The sequence below is a fragment of the Trypanosoma brucei genome, chromosome 9, assembly GCF_000002445.2.
Source record: "Trypanosoma brucei brucei TREU927 chromosome 9, whole genome shotgun sequence".
NCBI classification, from domain to species: Eukaryota; Euglenozoa; class Kinetoplastea; order Trypanosomatida; family Trypanosomatidae; genus Trypanosoma; species Trypanosoma brucei.
In genome coordinates, this window is record NC_007282.1 from 1,331,789 (window position 1) to 1,345,806 (window position 14,018).

Genomic DNA, 14,018 nt, shown 5'->3' on the forward strand with positions numbered 1-14,018 from the left:
GACAGTGTTTTACACTCCCTTCTACTCTACACCTACACCAGAGTGAATTAAGAAAAAGGAAAAAAAAAGCGTTGTGAAGAGAAGAAAATAAGCGGGTATGAGGGAAAAAAAAAAGAAACTGTGTGCGTTCCTGGGACTCCACAAAGGATTCGCGAGAAATAGCATTCAGGAATGTTGACATTAAGTACTTTAATCACACGCACTGCTCATGTGTGGGCAACACACTAAGGTAAGCTCACACCTTTTTTCTTTGAAATTGTCAACACTTCCAGTCCTGGCGGTGTGCTACGTCTGGCGGGAGCCAATGACACTTCAACTGGGTGAGTAATTTTTTAAAAAAAAACCAAAGGGCAAGTCTGCTTACCTCTTCCCTCTCCTTAATCATATGAGTCGAAGGAAATAAGTACAAAGTACCAACCAACCAATAAATACAACTAAATAGCCGCTCTCTGAAACGTTGCTTGCGGCGACAACATCCCATTACCCATCCCATTCTTTCCACGGGTTGTGAGAGATGCATGCGCACGCACACTCGCCTCATTTCCAATCGGCAAAACGATGAACCAATATGTTGGTTTGCTTTAAGGACAAGAGTTGATCGCAGTGACGGTTGCTTGTCCGTGCTGTTGTGCAACCCTGTCGTGACAGTTGCCGTTAGTGAAAGGACCACGTTGTAGCTCCTCAAACCGTCGATCCAGAACCCTAACGAGAAGATCCTTCCGCGTTATTATACCTACCACGGTATCTCCGTCTACAACCACCATGTGCCGCAGTCCCATCATGCGAAATGTTTGATAGACCATCTCCAGGTTAAAAAAGGGGGGAATCACCCACGGACTACGGTTGACGATTAGCGAAATGTCAAGAACTGGTGGAAAACAGGCATCGTTAATCTGAGAGTACTCAGAACTCCTCTCAGTTGAGCTCACAAAAGCGCTGCCACTTCGGCATTCATCTTCGCTCTCCAATACGGGGGAAGCTGGCTCTAGCCAGTTGGATCCTCCGTTGGCGAGGAAGAGCGATGATTTGTGTGCTATCCACTCTCTCCACGACACGTTGTTTACCTCCACAACTCCCGCTGTGGGTTGCCTAGAGGATGTGCCGTTGCGCTCACGTGATTCCCCAGGCGCAGCCGGCAATTTGCTCAATTGCGGAAGTGAAAGATATATCCGTAGGTCTTCCCGTGTGACCAAGCCCACAAACTTATAGCTCGTGTAATCATCATTGTCCAACTCAGTCATTTCTTCCTCTAGCTGAGGCAGAGGCGCTACTCCCTCACCTCCCTTCACTGCGGCTCCCTTCTTCCTCACAGCTTCCACCACAGGGAAAGCGTGATGAGTTGTCGTCTGCAGGGCTTGCATAACAACAGACGTTTTCTCCCTTTGACGCAAACTTATCACACGTGACGTCATTACATCAGCAGCCGTCAATTGCTCGAATTCCGGCCGCATCAAGCATGCCCTCAAATACGGAACTGAATCAAGCTGTAATACCTGGTGGTAGAGTGGTTCCGCTATGAGGCCAGCTACCGCCTTGGCGATGATGATCGCAACCATGGTGGGAAGTAGGTAATGTAACTCAGATGAAAGCTCCATCATAATCACACATATGGACATTGTCATGCGCGTGATGCCGGCCAGAAACGCCCCGGCACCGATCAGCGCAAACAGACCAGGATCCATCCATGCGAGTGACGCCATGTAACCGCGCTCCACGCCGATGTTCCCCATCCCGACGAAACACACGAACAACCCAAAAAGCCGCCCCAACGCGGCGCCAATGACAAGGCTCGGAACCACCAAGCCACCTGATATAGCCATCCCGTTTGACCAACAGGCAAATATAGTGTAAAGCAGCAGCAACACTAAAAGCTGTACCGGGTGATACTGCCATATTGTCTGACGAGAAAAAAGGTGCCGGATAGTGTCCCTTTCGCTCCCAAGGACAAGTGTCGCGAGGGGTGAAAAGGTGTTATTTTCGCTACATGTTGCCGTAAAGAGACTCGTGGTGTTCTCGGTGCCCCACACCAATACGTCGCCCCTGTCTTCCATATCCTGGAACGGTGCGCAGCCCGATAACATGGCGAAGAAATACGATAATAAGCTGTACAGTGTTATTGCAACGACTGGTTCGAGAAACCGTCGAATCGATGATTGACGCATACATCTTCGACGGTACTTAATCAGCACAATGTTCACCTTGGTGAAGAGTGCCGCAAACAAACCACAGACGATGCCAAGGAAAAACGATGGTGCAATTGAATACACATTGAGTGGAATGCTTAAATTCACTTCGAATAAAACAGATACGGCGTTAGAGACCCATCCCAGAAGCCTTTGGTCTTCGATAACCGAGCGGAAGATACTGATGATAGAGAAGCATACCATCGTGGCGAGAAATATTTGCCCGCTCGCACTGTGATCCCAGAAACTCGACACTTCTTCCATCACAAAGAGAAGTCCACCAATAGGTGCTCCAAACGCAGCGCTCACACCGCAAGCAGCGCCCGCCGTGATAAAATCCCTTCGATCCTTGTTGTTTCGAAATGCCTGGAAAAGACTTGTTTGGCAGCGCAGCGCACGGCTCCTCCCTTGAGTCACGCCGGCACCAACGATCGCTCCGAGGTGAATGAGCGGCGCCTCAAGACCAACGGGAAGTCCACCAGCAACACCGCACACACACGATATGCTCTTTACCACAAAGGTGCGAAGGGTCATCACTTTTGGTACGTGTACGCCGTTCAGGTATGCCATCACGTCGGGTATACCACCACCTGCAGCGCCCGGCTCGAAATAAACCACAACACCTGCCGCAATCATAACAAACCAAATCGATGTGCAAAGGTCAATAAAGAGAGCCAGTGTGCACCAGCCGAAACCACCCTTGTTCATCAACCTCACCAGCAGATGCTCACGGTGATCCTGTATCAGCTCGACAGAGTAAGAGACAATGATGGCTACAACGCCGACGGTAACTGCAATGAAGACGTGTAGAACCCACCTCAACGCCTCGTTGCGATCATGAGATTTGCGCGTTGTAACAGCATCAAATGTCTGCTCGGGGGGCGTTTCACACGCGCCCTGCACTGAATTGGATTCCACACCATTCTTCAGATGTTCTTCTCCTGGTGTCAGTGGGGTTTCTACTGTTACCGCGGCGGCATGAGCAGGATCTGTCGTGGCGTATCTGTTACGTGAAGATGGGGCGCGGGCCCTGACAGACCCTCCGCGAAGATGGTTCATATACATAGTGGGGTACGGTTTATAGTAATCAATGGACTCAAAGCGCGCCTGTCGTTCCGCTTCCTCTTCAGTGGTAGGCTCCAAGCATTGTGAGTAGGGGTTCGCAGCGGTCCAGAATTCATCAACTACGCCTTGGATGGACATGCTGGTATACATCCTCTGACACTAGCCGTCTTCCTTAATTTAAGGTGATTTTAGTTGGAGAAACGAGTAGACATATAATGGATGTACAGCGTCAACATGAAAAGTACTTTGTTTCAACCCTGTTGTTTGGGGATGCAGAAAGGGTTAAAGACGAGTGAAAATATCATATTACCTCATCTTCACTGTTTCCAACCACCAGCGCCATGACTAATACATAAACTGACTGACTCCTCCCTCACAAACATGCCCCTTACGTTTATCGGCGCTTTTTCGTCTTACGCTCAACGTACTTGTCTACTGCCCCCTTGCCTCCTTTCTTCTCGAGCTTATCAAACGTTTCTGCGAGAACCTCGCGTTTCAACTGAGACCGTTTCGGAATGAATGCACGCTGCTTCTTCCCGTCCCGCACAGCCGCCGCCTCCCGCTTAATTATGCCCTTTCTCACAGCCTGTCGGCGCGCCCGCACTTCACGGTCTTTGGTTCTTGAGATGTAGAGCTGTGATTCGCGTTTCAGTTGCTGCAGTTCAGCCTTCAAATCCGACGGTGGTCGCAGCATCAGGCGGTTAATCTCGTCACGGTTTTCCTCTTCGAATCTGTCTTCCTCCTCCTCCGACTCTTCGTCTTGCCCAACTTCCTCTCGTTCGTGACGGCGCAAAGCGTATTTCAGGCACTGTATGCAGTGCTTGCGGCGCGACTGCTCCTCCTCTTCTTGCTCTCGAAGGAACTTATAGTTATCCTCGAATTGCTTACGGTCGACTGCACCGTACAAGTCACTAAATCGGGGGTCTACGAACCGATGAGGACGCACCGCCGGGACCCCACTTTGCCGTCGGGGGCGCACACGCGCACTTCGCTCTGGAGGGGGGCCATCCGGATCGTTATGAGGCATGCCAACGCGACACGACCAGCGTGCTTTCGGGTCGCTGCTAATAGCTCTGCCCCTACTTGCGAGGTTGCTTCAGAAGGGAAGAGGAAAGAAACAAACAAAGCGGTAAAGGTAAGGATCGAGAGAATAACAAATGTTTGTATGCGGAGGAAAGGCGACAACGACAGTCCCTCACCTCCAGCGGATGGGCTCACAAGACTAACCGTCAGAGCGGATGCACACGATAGCGGAGAGGTTGTCACGTGGAACGTAGAGTCGCGGACGAAAGCAGCAGGGCCCACACTACCAAATATGAACTTAGAAACCAATTCCAACTGCGCATGTTACCCTTGCATAATGCAGGGCTACTTCCCTCTTCGTCAAACCCACACACATGCGGGGGACAAGAAAAAAGATAACTGAAGGAAGCAATACGTATTTTCCGTTTTCTTTTTTCAATTTCCCCGATGCTCCTTCGTGTCCAGGTGCGACGTTTCATACACAAGGCGCAGCAGTGATTAAATGGTGAAATAAACTGTCATATAACACTTAAGATCGTGGCTCTCAAATCGACACACCACGTCAACATGAAGCCACTAAAAAAGAGGTGAGAAAAGGAAGAAGGAAAACGAAACCGCTCACCGTTTTCGTGAACCAAGACAAAAAGAAAGAAATAATTTACCATGGCTAACTACGTGTCGGCACTGTTATCCTCCCCTCCCCTCACACACATACACACACGTATTCTTGCATGTGCGTCCATTCACTCCCCACTTGTATATTTAACGCGCTCAACGGCACCTACGCAAATCACCGCATCCCACCATTAAGAGGAAAAACAAAAAAAGAAAGGACACAAAAAACGACCCACATACGTCACGAAGACAAAAAGCACCTGCCACCGTACAAGGTTCAACCCTTTGTGTCAATAAAGGTCCAAACAAACAGGGATTTCAAAAGGCAGCTAAAGCAAAAGCAACATTATATATTTATATATATGTATACAACACCGAGAAGCTGGTCACTGTAACACAGTTTATGTAGTAGCCGTGTTTCATAAATAACCTTCACTGATCTTTATATACGGGAAGGTTTACAAAGCAATTCACAACAAACATGAGGAAGCCAAGAACTGTGGTAATCACACAAGATGTGTATCGGAGCGGTGTGCCACCAACAGCAATAGCACCCAGGAAAATGTAAAAGAGGCCTCGCCCCGAATATGTTGTGAGGAAGTAGAAGTACCTAAGCCACAAATAAACTCCACGGCGGATGCCCTCAAATCTACGCAACTCTGCCGACAGGCCCAAGAAGGCGAACACCAACATGTATAGTTCCAAGAAGGTGTCAGCAACTGTGTTGTTTCGCACAACGAGGGTTACTAAACTGCTGCTGATTACAAGGGCCATCGCAATTGTAGACAAAATAAGGAAGACGAGGGACCAGGCGTCACCCTTCGAATCCACAACCCCTTCCTTTGATTGTTTACTTCCGGTCTCAGCAACACCGGCTGCTGTTTCACCTCCTTTCATCCCTTATGTATATACCTGATCACTTAAGAAAACCACAACTCCAGGGGTGAATGGTATGAGAGGGGAGAGAAATGTTGCCATTGGTGTCGCACAACATATACAAGCCCTTACGGTGAAGGGAAGAGAAGGAGAGAAAGAAACAACAAACTGATAACAGAAATAGAAGGCTGGGAAGAGTATCGACCGGCCACCGGAGTATATATGTAGGGATATACGGCAAAAGCCTTTCACTGAGGCTACCACCCCTAGAGAAAATTGCTTACTCACTAACGCCCTCAAACAGCGCGTACACTTCCTTTAGGTGGGACTCTGTGATGTGAGGAAGCACATTATAGAAGGCGAGCATATTCCTCCGGGCGAGTGACGTAAAGCAATGTCGGTGTGTAGAATCCAATCCATCAGACGCTTTGCGTAGGGATGTCGATGGTGCTGCCATCATCACCTCCTGATACCGATCATCCTCCAGCATGATACGCATTGCGCGGTGCAAATCCTCTTTTGTCAACCGCTGCTTTACACGTTGAACGTCGGAAGGAGTTACGCGCGCTAAGTCATCGGCGGTAACGCGGCGTGCGCGTTCCTCCAACGAGAGTACAGGATGAACTTCCATCGGAGTTGATGCACTAGGCGTGGTCCAAAACCATGACACCATGCTGCACAATAACTATCACAATTCTCGGCCTGTTGCCTCCTTCCTTCACTTCTCTCCTTCTGCCTTAGGGTAAAGACGCGAAGTATGGTAATGAATGAGGATGTGAGGAAAAGTGTTCGGCACTCAAGCTTGAATAGTTGGCTCCTCGCAACATGAGGGCGAGCATCCCGGCGCATGCACAACATGGGCAGAGTATTCCATCCATATGTTCTCAGCCCATTACTATGCTTCACAACCGTGAATTGATTACTGAAACAACTGCAGACGTTCATGAAGAGCTTCACTGCGAACCGCGCGTACGCCAAAACCATTCATCGTCACCGTCAATGGCATCTTCGAGTGAGAAACTAGATTCCTCTGTGTTCCAGCTACTATCAGTCACCCACTCGGAGGTATCAGAAGGCTCATCAGACTCGATCTCCTCTAGTCGCCTTTGTCTGTTTCGCCCCGCTACGGGGTCATCGATTCCAGCAGCACGCAAAGCTTCACGTAGAGCCATGTCTCGTGTGTTATTCCACGGTAAAAAAGTCCGTAGAAAAAGGGCGATATGATTCTGTTGTTGCACCATTTGCAATTCACGACCATCCGTCTCAAACATCATTTCGTATAGAGCAAGCTGCTCCACAGGAGTCCCTACCGTCGGGGGAAGTTCACCATAAAGTGCTCTGAAGCGAAGAAGCATGTCCTGTTCAGATGGAGTCAACGCGCGTTGGCCGACCCGCCAAGCCTCCTCCCGTGCGTCTTCCGCCGTCACCTCATTAGGATCGAGCAGATGTGCAGGAATCGCCGCCATTACTGTGCCCATCAGGTCTTCCTCCCTCAACATTTCGTGTTCCCATGGTGTTGGCACATCAGCGCAGGGATTTGCAGCGCTGACGCTGAGGGACTTTAGGTAAACACCACTTTCCTCGGTAATAACGCGCCGCAGAAAGCCGCTCGGCTCCGCGGCGTTCCACATCTCTGCATTCCTCGCAACCCACAGGGTTGCCACACGGAGTCTTTGCCCACCGTTATTATTCATGTGCCCCTTTACTACCTCTTTCCATGCCGCAGGGGCTACACTAGGCTGAGCCTGGCTTCCTACTTTTTCAACAAGCAAAACAGCGGCGGAGGGGAACCGCCCGATGGCATCAGCCAGCATCACACCAGAAGGTGGGGTGTCGTGGAATGCATGAAGCTCCGCTGGAGAAATATCCCGTATCACTCTTGACAGTTTCCCACCTTTTTGTGTGTGAGTTGCCTCCTCACGCTCCAGAAAGAGTTTTGCAAGAGCAGCGCTAAAGAAGAATCCTGGAAGCGTTGACAAGGACAAGGCCAACTCGTGGTTAGACAAGTTACTACACCCACTGTTCACGCACTCTGCGGTTGGGGGAAGGGTCCTCGAATTAGGGATGCGGCAGGACTCTCGTATCAAAAGGTAGTACACATGAACGAGCCATGCCCATCCTTTCGATCGCAGTGCCAAGTAGTCGAGTAGAAACAGTGACCCAAATGGATCCTTTGGGTCAAGGGAGTACAGTAATTTGCATGTCTCCCATGCTGTCCTCACTGCCGCTTTTCTGAGGGCGTGGTGTATACCACAACGCAGAACTTGAAACAATTGTTTATTCGAAGGTATGCTGAAAGGTACGCAACGCTGCCGCGCCGTTTGACGGAGTGGAAAAGATTGAAGCAACACACCCAGGTGATAAAGGGCAAGATCAATAACCTCCAACGCGCGCGGCACGTTTCCCATCGTTTCAAACACGTTACTTACGACGATTAATGTCGGGATGTGGTATGGCGTTTTGCCCAGGCACCCCATAAGACCATCCACTGCATCCACCAGCTTCTCGCACTCTGCGAGGTCTGCATCCGCACGTTGTGACTCTGGGGCAGACACATCAAGATAGTACACTTTTGTTCTATTACTACCGTTTCCAGCGATATCGTCATGGTCATCCATCCCCGGTTTCCTCAGCACTAACTTTGTGCCAAGTCCGTCGTATCGGGGCCAGCAGTAGCGGTTTGGCGTCGACAGAACACTGGAGCGGAAGCGCGGCAGATTATGCATATGCTCCTCAAAAAGTTGGGATGTGGGTCTACTTTCAGGACGACGAGTTGGAGTTCGACCATCCCCAAGGTCTTCTACCGCTGCTGCCCCAAAGCGCCGGATACGTTCCGAGCGGCTGTTGAGCATTTGGGGGTTACACAATGAAAGAAGTCCAAGGAGATCTTCGGATCCTTCTGCGTCACCAGCTCCATTTCGACGGAATGCATTATTCGCCGTATCTTTCTCCCGCTCTCGCAAGGCTGCCTCCAGCAGAAGTTCTTCCTCAAGTTCTTCCTCGCGCCGCCTGGCCTTCTTCCTTTTGTTTTGCCGCTTCTTTTTGCATTGCTCCCTTTGCACAATTTGTTGCTGTTGACTCGTCGCATTAAATGACAGGTCCTTTCCCTCAACCTCCATCGCGTTATCATACTCACTCTTAGGCCTAACCGTGGTCTTCCTCGTTGGTTTCTGTTTCACCAACCCCTGTCGGTCCTCGTCGTTCGTTCCATCGCATTCCAGAGACCGCGGAGATGCACCAGTGGTGCTGGTTTCAGCTGCTTTCTTTGGCTGCTGCTCCTGAGGTTGATTATCGCCTGCCGCTCCCGCTGGCGCCTTCCGTTGAGCCTTTGATTTACCGACACTCTTTGGCAGCTTCATAGTTGGCGGATGGTAGTCCTCATCATCGGCGTCAGCGCCTGTTGAGGCCTTCACAATATTCTGCAACCGCCGGATCTGCCGAGTTGACATTAGCAACGTACTGTGGGGGCTACTCACCACCTAAAATCCTTCGCACTTTCATGAAGCACATATCATATTATATGGGAGAAAGGGGTGAAGCAACAAGGGTGGAAAGTGGAGTTAGCCGGCAAAATAATAATAATGGAGCCAGAATGAGCGCATGTGAGTAAGTTCCAAAAGCAAGGGTGTCACACTTTTCTGCAGTCGCACCCTTGCACGACGGAGCGTGAAGGAAACGAATTGCCAAACGCACTTTTCATAGCATCCTCCTTTTCTTTATTATTTTGGGGAGTGAGGGGTGAGAGCTGGAAGGGAGGCAAAGGGTGGGATAGGCACGCGTGGTTTCTGCCCGGCATCAAATACTATCAGTGATAGTAAGAAAACAGAAAGCTCGCACGCAATCCTCGAAACAATATATATATATATATGCACTTGTTTGTATATGGGCCGTTAAGGTCGGAATGACGCATAGCAGGCTGTATCTAGTGTTCGTTCACTCTTATGGCAAGATGTAATGAGGTGCGCAAAACTGTGCACGAACAGTACAATAAATGTAAATAAATGAGAACAACAAAGAAAAAATATTTAACTTAGGTCTTCGTCCAAACGGATACTAATGCCCCCGAGTTAAACGGAGCCTCGGTGGTGCCGCTGGAGAGGCACTGCCATCGAGGACTGGGTTTCCAGAGCGGGAGCGTGACACACCGCTTGTAGAAAGCGGGGAGTTAGACAACGTGTCCGGGCTTCGCTTCTTGTTTCCTGTATTTTCCTTCAGGTAGCCGCTGTCAGTAAATACGGGTGGGGAACGCAGATTGAGCCTGGCAATGTTTACACCCCCAACAACAAACTCTGGCGAAGGGGATCCATGGCGTGAGGACCTCCGGCTCGGTGTGCAAAAAGAGTGTGCGCGTCTTCTGGCCCTTGCAGAGGTGCTACAGTCGTCAGAACCCTGATGGGGCCGCCTTCGCGTAGCGGAATGTTCTGCTGCCTCCCATGCAAGTTGCTCGGCAACACGAAATTTGTCCAACTCACAGTCGGTGGTGGCCGCAACTAACGAAGAGTACGCAATGGTGCCAGCATGTGACCCCACTGAAACGGCTTCTCTCATTCTTGTAAGTTCAAGCACGGTTCGTTGTGACATCGATACCACCATTCGGCGGAGTTTGTTAGTATCTATATCGCTGCCTGAGGAGGTTGCGTTGCAATTGCTCCCCAACTCAGGCACCGGAGCAAAAGTTTTCCGCCTCTGCACCACTAAACTGTCGCAGTTTTTGTCCGAATCCTGCATAGTCTCATCACTTATCCCCCGATTGATGTTAAAGAGGGTTTCAAGCACTGTTCTTTCTGTCCACCTCTGCTGTTCAGCCTCGCTTCGGGCTTCCGAAAGTGAGCGTCTTAGCTGCTCAATCTCTTTCTGCAACTGTTTGTTTTGACTACTGATCCTTTGAATGGATGCCTCAGCCTCTGCACGCTCCCTGGCGTGCTGTGCAGCATCAGATTTCTGTATCTGACGCAACTCCTCTGCCAGGGATGTTAATTTCTTGAGCTGTTGTTGATGTGTCACCTGCGTGACACTCCCTTCCCGTTGCCGACACGCTCTGAGGCTCTGTAGTTGCTGCTGCACGACTTTTATTTTGGATGTCATCGCGCTATTTTCACTTCGTAGGTTTTGACACTCTTCTTCGGCTAGTTTCAACTTCTTAGTGTACTGCGCCAATCTGGCCAATTGCTTCTTACTCTCCTGTTCGTTTTCTTCTTCCTGACGATGTTGGGCCCCCAACACTGCGGTGAGCCGCTCCTGAAGTTCATGAAACTCCCTCCCGCTGGCCTCCTTTCGCCTGTGCACCTCGGCACACTCTTTCGTAATCAAATCAAGTTGCATTTGCAGAGCGTCACGCTCACGACGAAGCCTTTCAACCTCCTCTAAAAGACCTTTCTGCTGCACCGCCTCCCCGCGTTGTGAAGAGCGCAGCTCCTCCACTTCCCGCCTTAAACGCTCGATTTCAAGCTCACGCTTCGCATATTCGTCAGCAAATCGTTGTTGTTGCTTATTTGCCTTTTCCAGCTCCGCTTCACGGAGAGCCAACGCGTCACGATACCGCGATACATCCAATTCAGCGCTCTGCGCCAGCTGTGCCTCGAACCGCCGTAGTTGATGCCGCTGCTCCTTCTGTTTCTGTAAGAAAAGCCTCCGCAGAGCCTCTACCAGCCTCTCACACCTCTGTCGGCGCTGCTGAAGCCGCTTGCATATGGCACCTTCTTCTTCGGGTGTTTGACGATCCTTCTGTCGGTTCATTATGCTCGTTACTTCCCTTCCAGCTCCCAGAGATTCAAGCAGCAACCTGTCGCCAGGCGCACTATCAAAAAACTCCCCGCGAACGCTAGGTCTCGGGATGGTGCTTCCTTTGCTCCCACCAACTGTATTATTTCCACATGGATCCCCTCCCGCAGCGGTGTTGGCACCACTGCCTACGAATAGCAACCCCAACTCATCCCTCAGCCCTGCTGGGAACAGCTCACCACGTAAGTTGTGAAGAGACGAGCATTCATGCCCGACGCCGTCGCCTGTTTCTTCCTTTGCCCGTACATTAGAGGACGCAGTGCCATAGGCTTGCAAACACAGTTCCAACTCACGACGTATCCGTTCAAAGCTGTCGCTCGCCTCGCGCACGGCGTGGCGCAGTGATTTGGTTATTCGCTCAGACTTCGCCTGTTCCCCCTCCAGCATATAAACGCGATGCATTCTACGACGAACTTCGTCACACTGCTTCTGGAGAGCATCCTCCAGCGACTGAATGCGCGACTCAAACTCAAAACGTTTGGTTTGGGTAAAATCTGCAGGGCAAGCAGGTACCTCCCTTCCATCCCGCAATTTCTCCTGCGGTTGAGCCTTCATTCCGCCATGTACCTGGGTCGCTTCCACAGGCTTTTCCCTTGCAGATTCTACTTCGATACAACGCTGCCGCCATACTAACTGTTCCTTTTTGCACGCCTCCAGCTGCATTATCAACTTCGCCTTCTCACTCTCCACCTGCTCCACAGCATCTCGCAAGTCACTTAATTCAGCCAAATCGGGCTGCTCCCGTGACTCTGCGGTATCCTCACGAGATTCTTTAAAACTCTCCGCATCGCGCTGCCGCAGCAGATATTCCATTTTCTTCTGAAGGGTGTCGCGCTCGGCAGTCACCGCAGTAGTTTCCCTCAACAGTTTCTCGTAACGCTCACTTTGGGCCTTGATCTCACAACCCACCTCCTGTAACATCGCCTCCTCCTCCGCATTGCGCGTTCTTTCATAAGACTTTAGCGCCTCCACTATGCGTTGCTGCACCTCTGCCTCCGAGAAGAGCCGCTGTTTCATTGACACCTTCTCACCAGCACCACAAACTGGCGCGTGAGCACTCAGAGCCTCCTCCTCCTTATCATCATCCTCATCATCAATGTCCCCCTCCGAAGAAGAGAGTTCGCCATTTATAATTGTGGAGGGCTGCCGCGAGCCTTTCGAAACTGTGACTCTACTCCTGGAATCAAGACAGCGCATTTTCTTCCTGCTATTACTCGTAAACAGGCTCCTCCTGACACTAACGTCACTCTTTACTTTAACAGCTGACGGGGAAAGGAAAAGTAATGTGCTAGGCTCTTCCGCAGGCACATTGCTTTTTCTAAATGACACGGAGCACTGTTGCTGCTGTGGTGGTTCAGTGGGGCGGTAGGGCACTGACCGCAGCGGTTTCGCAGGGCCGAGTGGAGCAGCTGTGTTTGTTACAGTGAACTTCGGAGAATGGATAACATCAAGCATCGCGGGCCTACTCTGCCTGAGCAATTCGGGAGACGCCGTTTCCGCCAATACCTCAAGCGCAGAGCGGACCACGCGTTTTCCGGAGCTCGCGTCACCCCCTCCACACACGTCTTCATCTTTTGTACACCTGTTTGGTGTTTTGAACCCCTCCATCTATGAAGTAAAATAAGCAGTCTATGTACCGAAGCACCCTCTGTTGTGAGGACCACAACACTCAGTGGTGATCCTGTCCACCTACCTACCTACCAATCTTTTCTTTCCTCCCCAACCCTATTTCGGGCAGGCGAAAAGTCACCTGCTTTCGAAAGGAAGTTAGAAGAACCCACAGTCCAAGAGAAAACGCATATCCAAGATGAACGTGAAGAAGAACGTTCCGAGTGGGTGGGGCATGTGAATATGTTCGTGCAAATACGGCAACAGTGAATCTCAACAGTAACTTGAATAAGAGAAACTAAGTAAGTTTATATACACAAATGACGACGTACCGGGTACAGACAAAAAAGTGTTGCAGTGGCAGCAATGGATGCGTAAATGGACGCGGAAAACTCAATAAACCCAACGGCACCCCTCACACACAATCCAATAATATCTAAGATGCATGCAAGCGTAACGGACATAAACCTCCAACAAACTTAAGGGTTTAATATCCCATCATCATGATTGTTAACTCTCACGTAAACACAAATCCTCGTTTCAACCCTCCCTCGGAATCTTCTCCAAACAGCGACGCCTTGCCCCTGTTTTATGTTCTCATACCTGCAACCAGAATCAGCCTCAATTTTTGTAGAGACCCTTACGACGGAAAGAAAAGTGCTGACAGTCCCGTGTCAGTCACAAACAGTAGCGAAATCCAAACATTGGCACCACCGAATGGGAGGAAAGGCAAGCAATCGGTAAGGATTGAAAGTGAGGGACGAATAATAAACAAGCGAACTATAACCAACACAAAAGGAAGAGGATGTTATGGGTGTAACAAATCGTAATGATATTAACTCCCATTGAAGTCCCCTTCCCCCTCCT

The 14,018-nt window shown here is 50.3% G+C and overlaps 8 protein-coding genes across 8 annotated transcripts; 1 reads left to right on the top strand and 7 right to left on the bottom strand.

The window, feature by feature from the left end:
• Positions 1-259: 259 nt before the first annotated feature.
• Tb09.211.0420 (hypothetical protein, unlikely) lies at positions 260-541 on the bottom strand (the record flags this gene model as incomplete). The annotated part of the gene is made up of 1 exon (XM_822089.1): positions 260-541. One exon carries the CDS (start codon positions 539-541, stop codon positions 260-262), a length of 282 nt encoding a protein of 93 aa, XP_827182.1.
• Positions 542-581: 40 nt separating this feature from the next.
• On the bottom strand, positions 582-3,398 carry Tb09.211.0430 (chloride channel protein, putative; the record flags this gene model as incomplete). Its single annotated transcript, XM_822090.1, has 1 exon — positions 582-3,398. One exon carries the CDS (start codon positions 3,396-3,398, stop codon positions 582-584), a length of 2,817 nt encoding a protein of 938 aa, XP_827183.1.
• A 244-nt stretch (positions 3,399-3,642) lies between these two features.
• Positions 3,643-4,275, bottom strand: Tb09.211.0440 (hypothetical protein, conserved; the record flags this gene model as incomplete). The annotated part of the gene is made up of 1 exon (XM_822091.1): positions 3,643-4,275. The coding sequence occupies one exon, from the start codon at positions 4,273-4,275 to the stop codon at positions 3,643-3,645; it is 633 nt and encodes a 210-aa protein (XP_827184.1).
• Positions 4,276-4,413: 138 nt separating this feature from the next.
• Tb09.v1.0590 (hypothetical protein, unlikely) lies at positions 4,414-4,674 on the top strand (the record flags this gene model as incomplete). Its single annotated transcript, XM_822092.1, has 1 exon — positions 4,414-4,674. One exon carries the CDS (start codon positions 4,414-4,416, stop codon positions 4,672-4,674), a length of 261 nt encoding a protein of 86 aa, XP_827185.1.
• Positions 4,675-5,318: 644 nt separating this feature from the next.
• On the bottom strand, positions 5,319-5,783 carry Tb09.211.0450 (hypothetical protein, conserved; the record flags this gene model as incomplete). Its single annotated transcript, XM_822093.1, has 1 exon — positions 5,319-5,783. The coding sequence occupies one exon, from the start codon at positions 5,781-5,783 to the stop codon at positions 5,319-5,321; it is 465 nt and encodes a 154-aa protein (XP_827186.1).
• Positions 5,784-6,042: 259 nt separating this feature from the next.
• Tb09.211.0460 (hypothetical protein, conserved) lies at positions 6,043-6,435 on the bottom strand (the record flags this gene model as incomplete). The annotated part of the gene is made up of 1 exon (XM_822094.1): positions 6,043-6,435. The coding sequence occupies one exon, from the start codon at positions 6,433-6,435 to the stop codon at positions 6,043-6,045; it is 393 nt and encodes a 130-aa protein (XP_827187.1).
• A 280-nt stretch (positions 6,436-6,715) lies between these two features.
• Tb09.211.0470 (hypothetical protein, conserved) lies at positions 6,716-9,211 on the bottom strand (the record flags this gene model as incomplete). The annotated part of the gene is made up of 1 exon (XM_822095.1): positions 6,716-9,211. The coding sequence occupies one exon, from the start codon at positions 9,209-9,211 to the stop codon at positions 6,716-6,718; it is 2,496 nt and encodes an 831-aa protein (XP_827188.1).
• Positions 9,212-9,815: 604 nt separating this feature from the next.
• Tb09.211.0480 (hypothetical protein, conserved) lies at positions 9,816-13,151 on the bottom strand (the record flags this gene model as incomplete). Its single annotated transcript, XM_822096.1, has 1 exon — positions 9,816-13,151. The coding sequence occupies one exon, from the start codon at positions 13,149-13,151 to the stop codon at positions 9,816-9,818; it is 3,336 nt and encodes a 1,111-aa protein (XP_827189.1).
• Between the last annotated feature and the right edge of the window lie 867 nt (positions 13,152-14,018).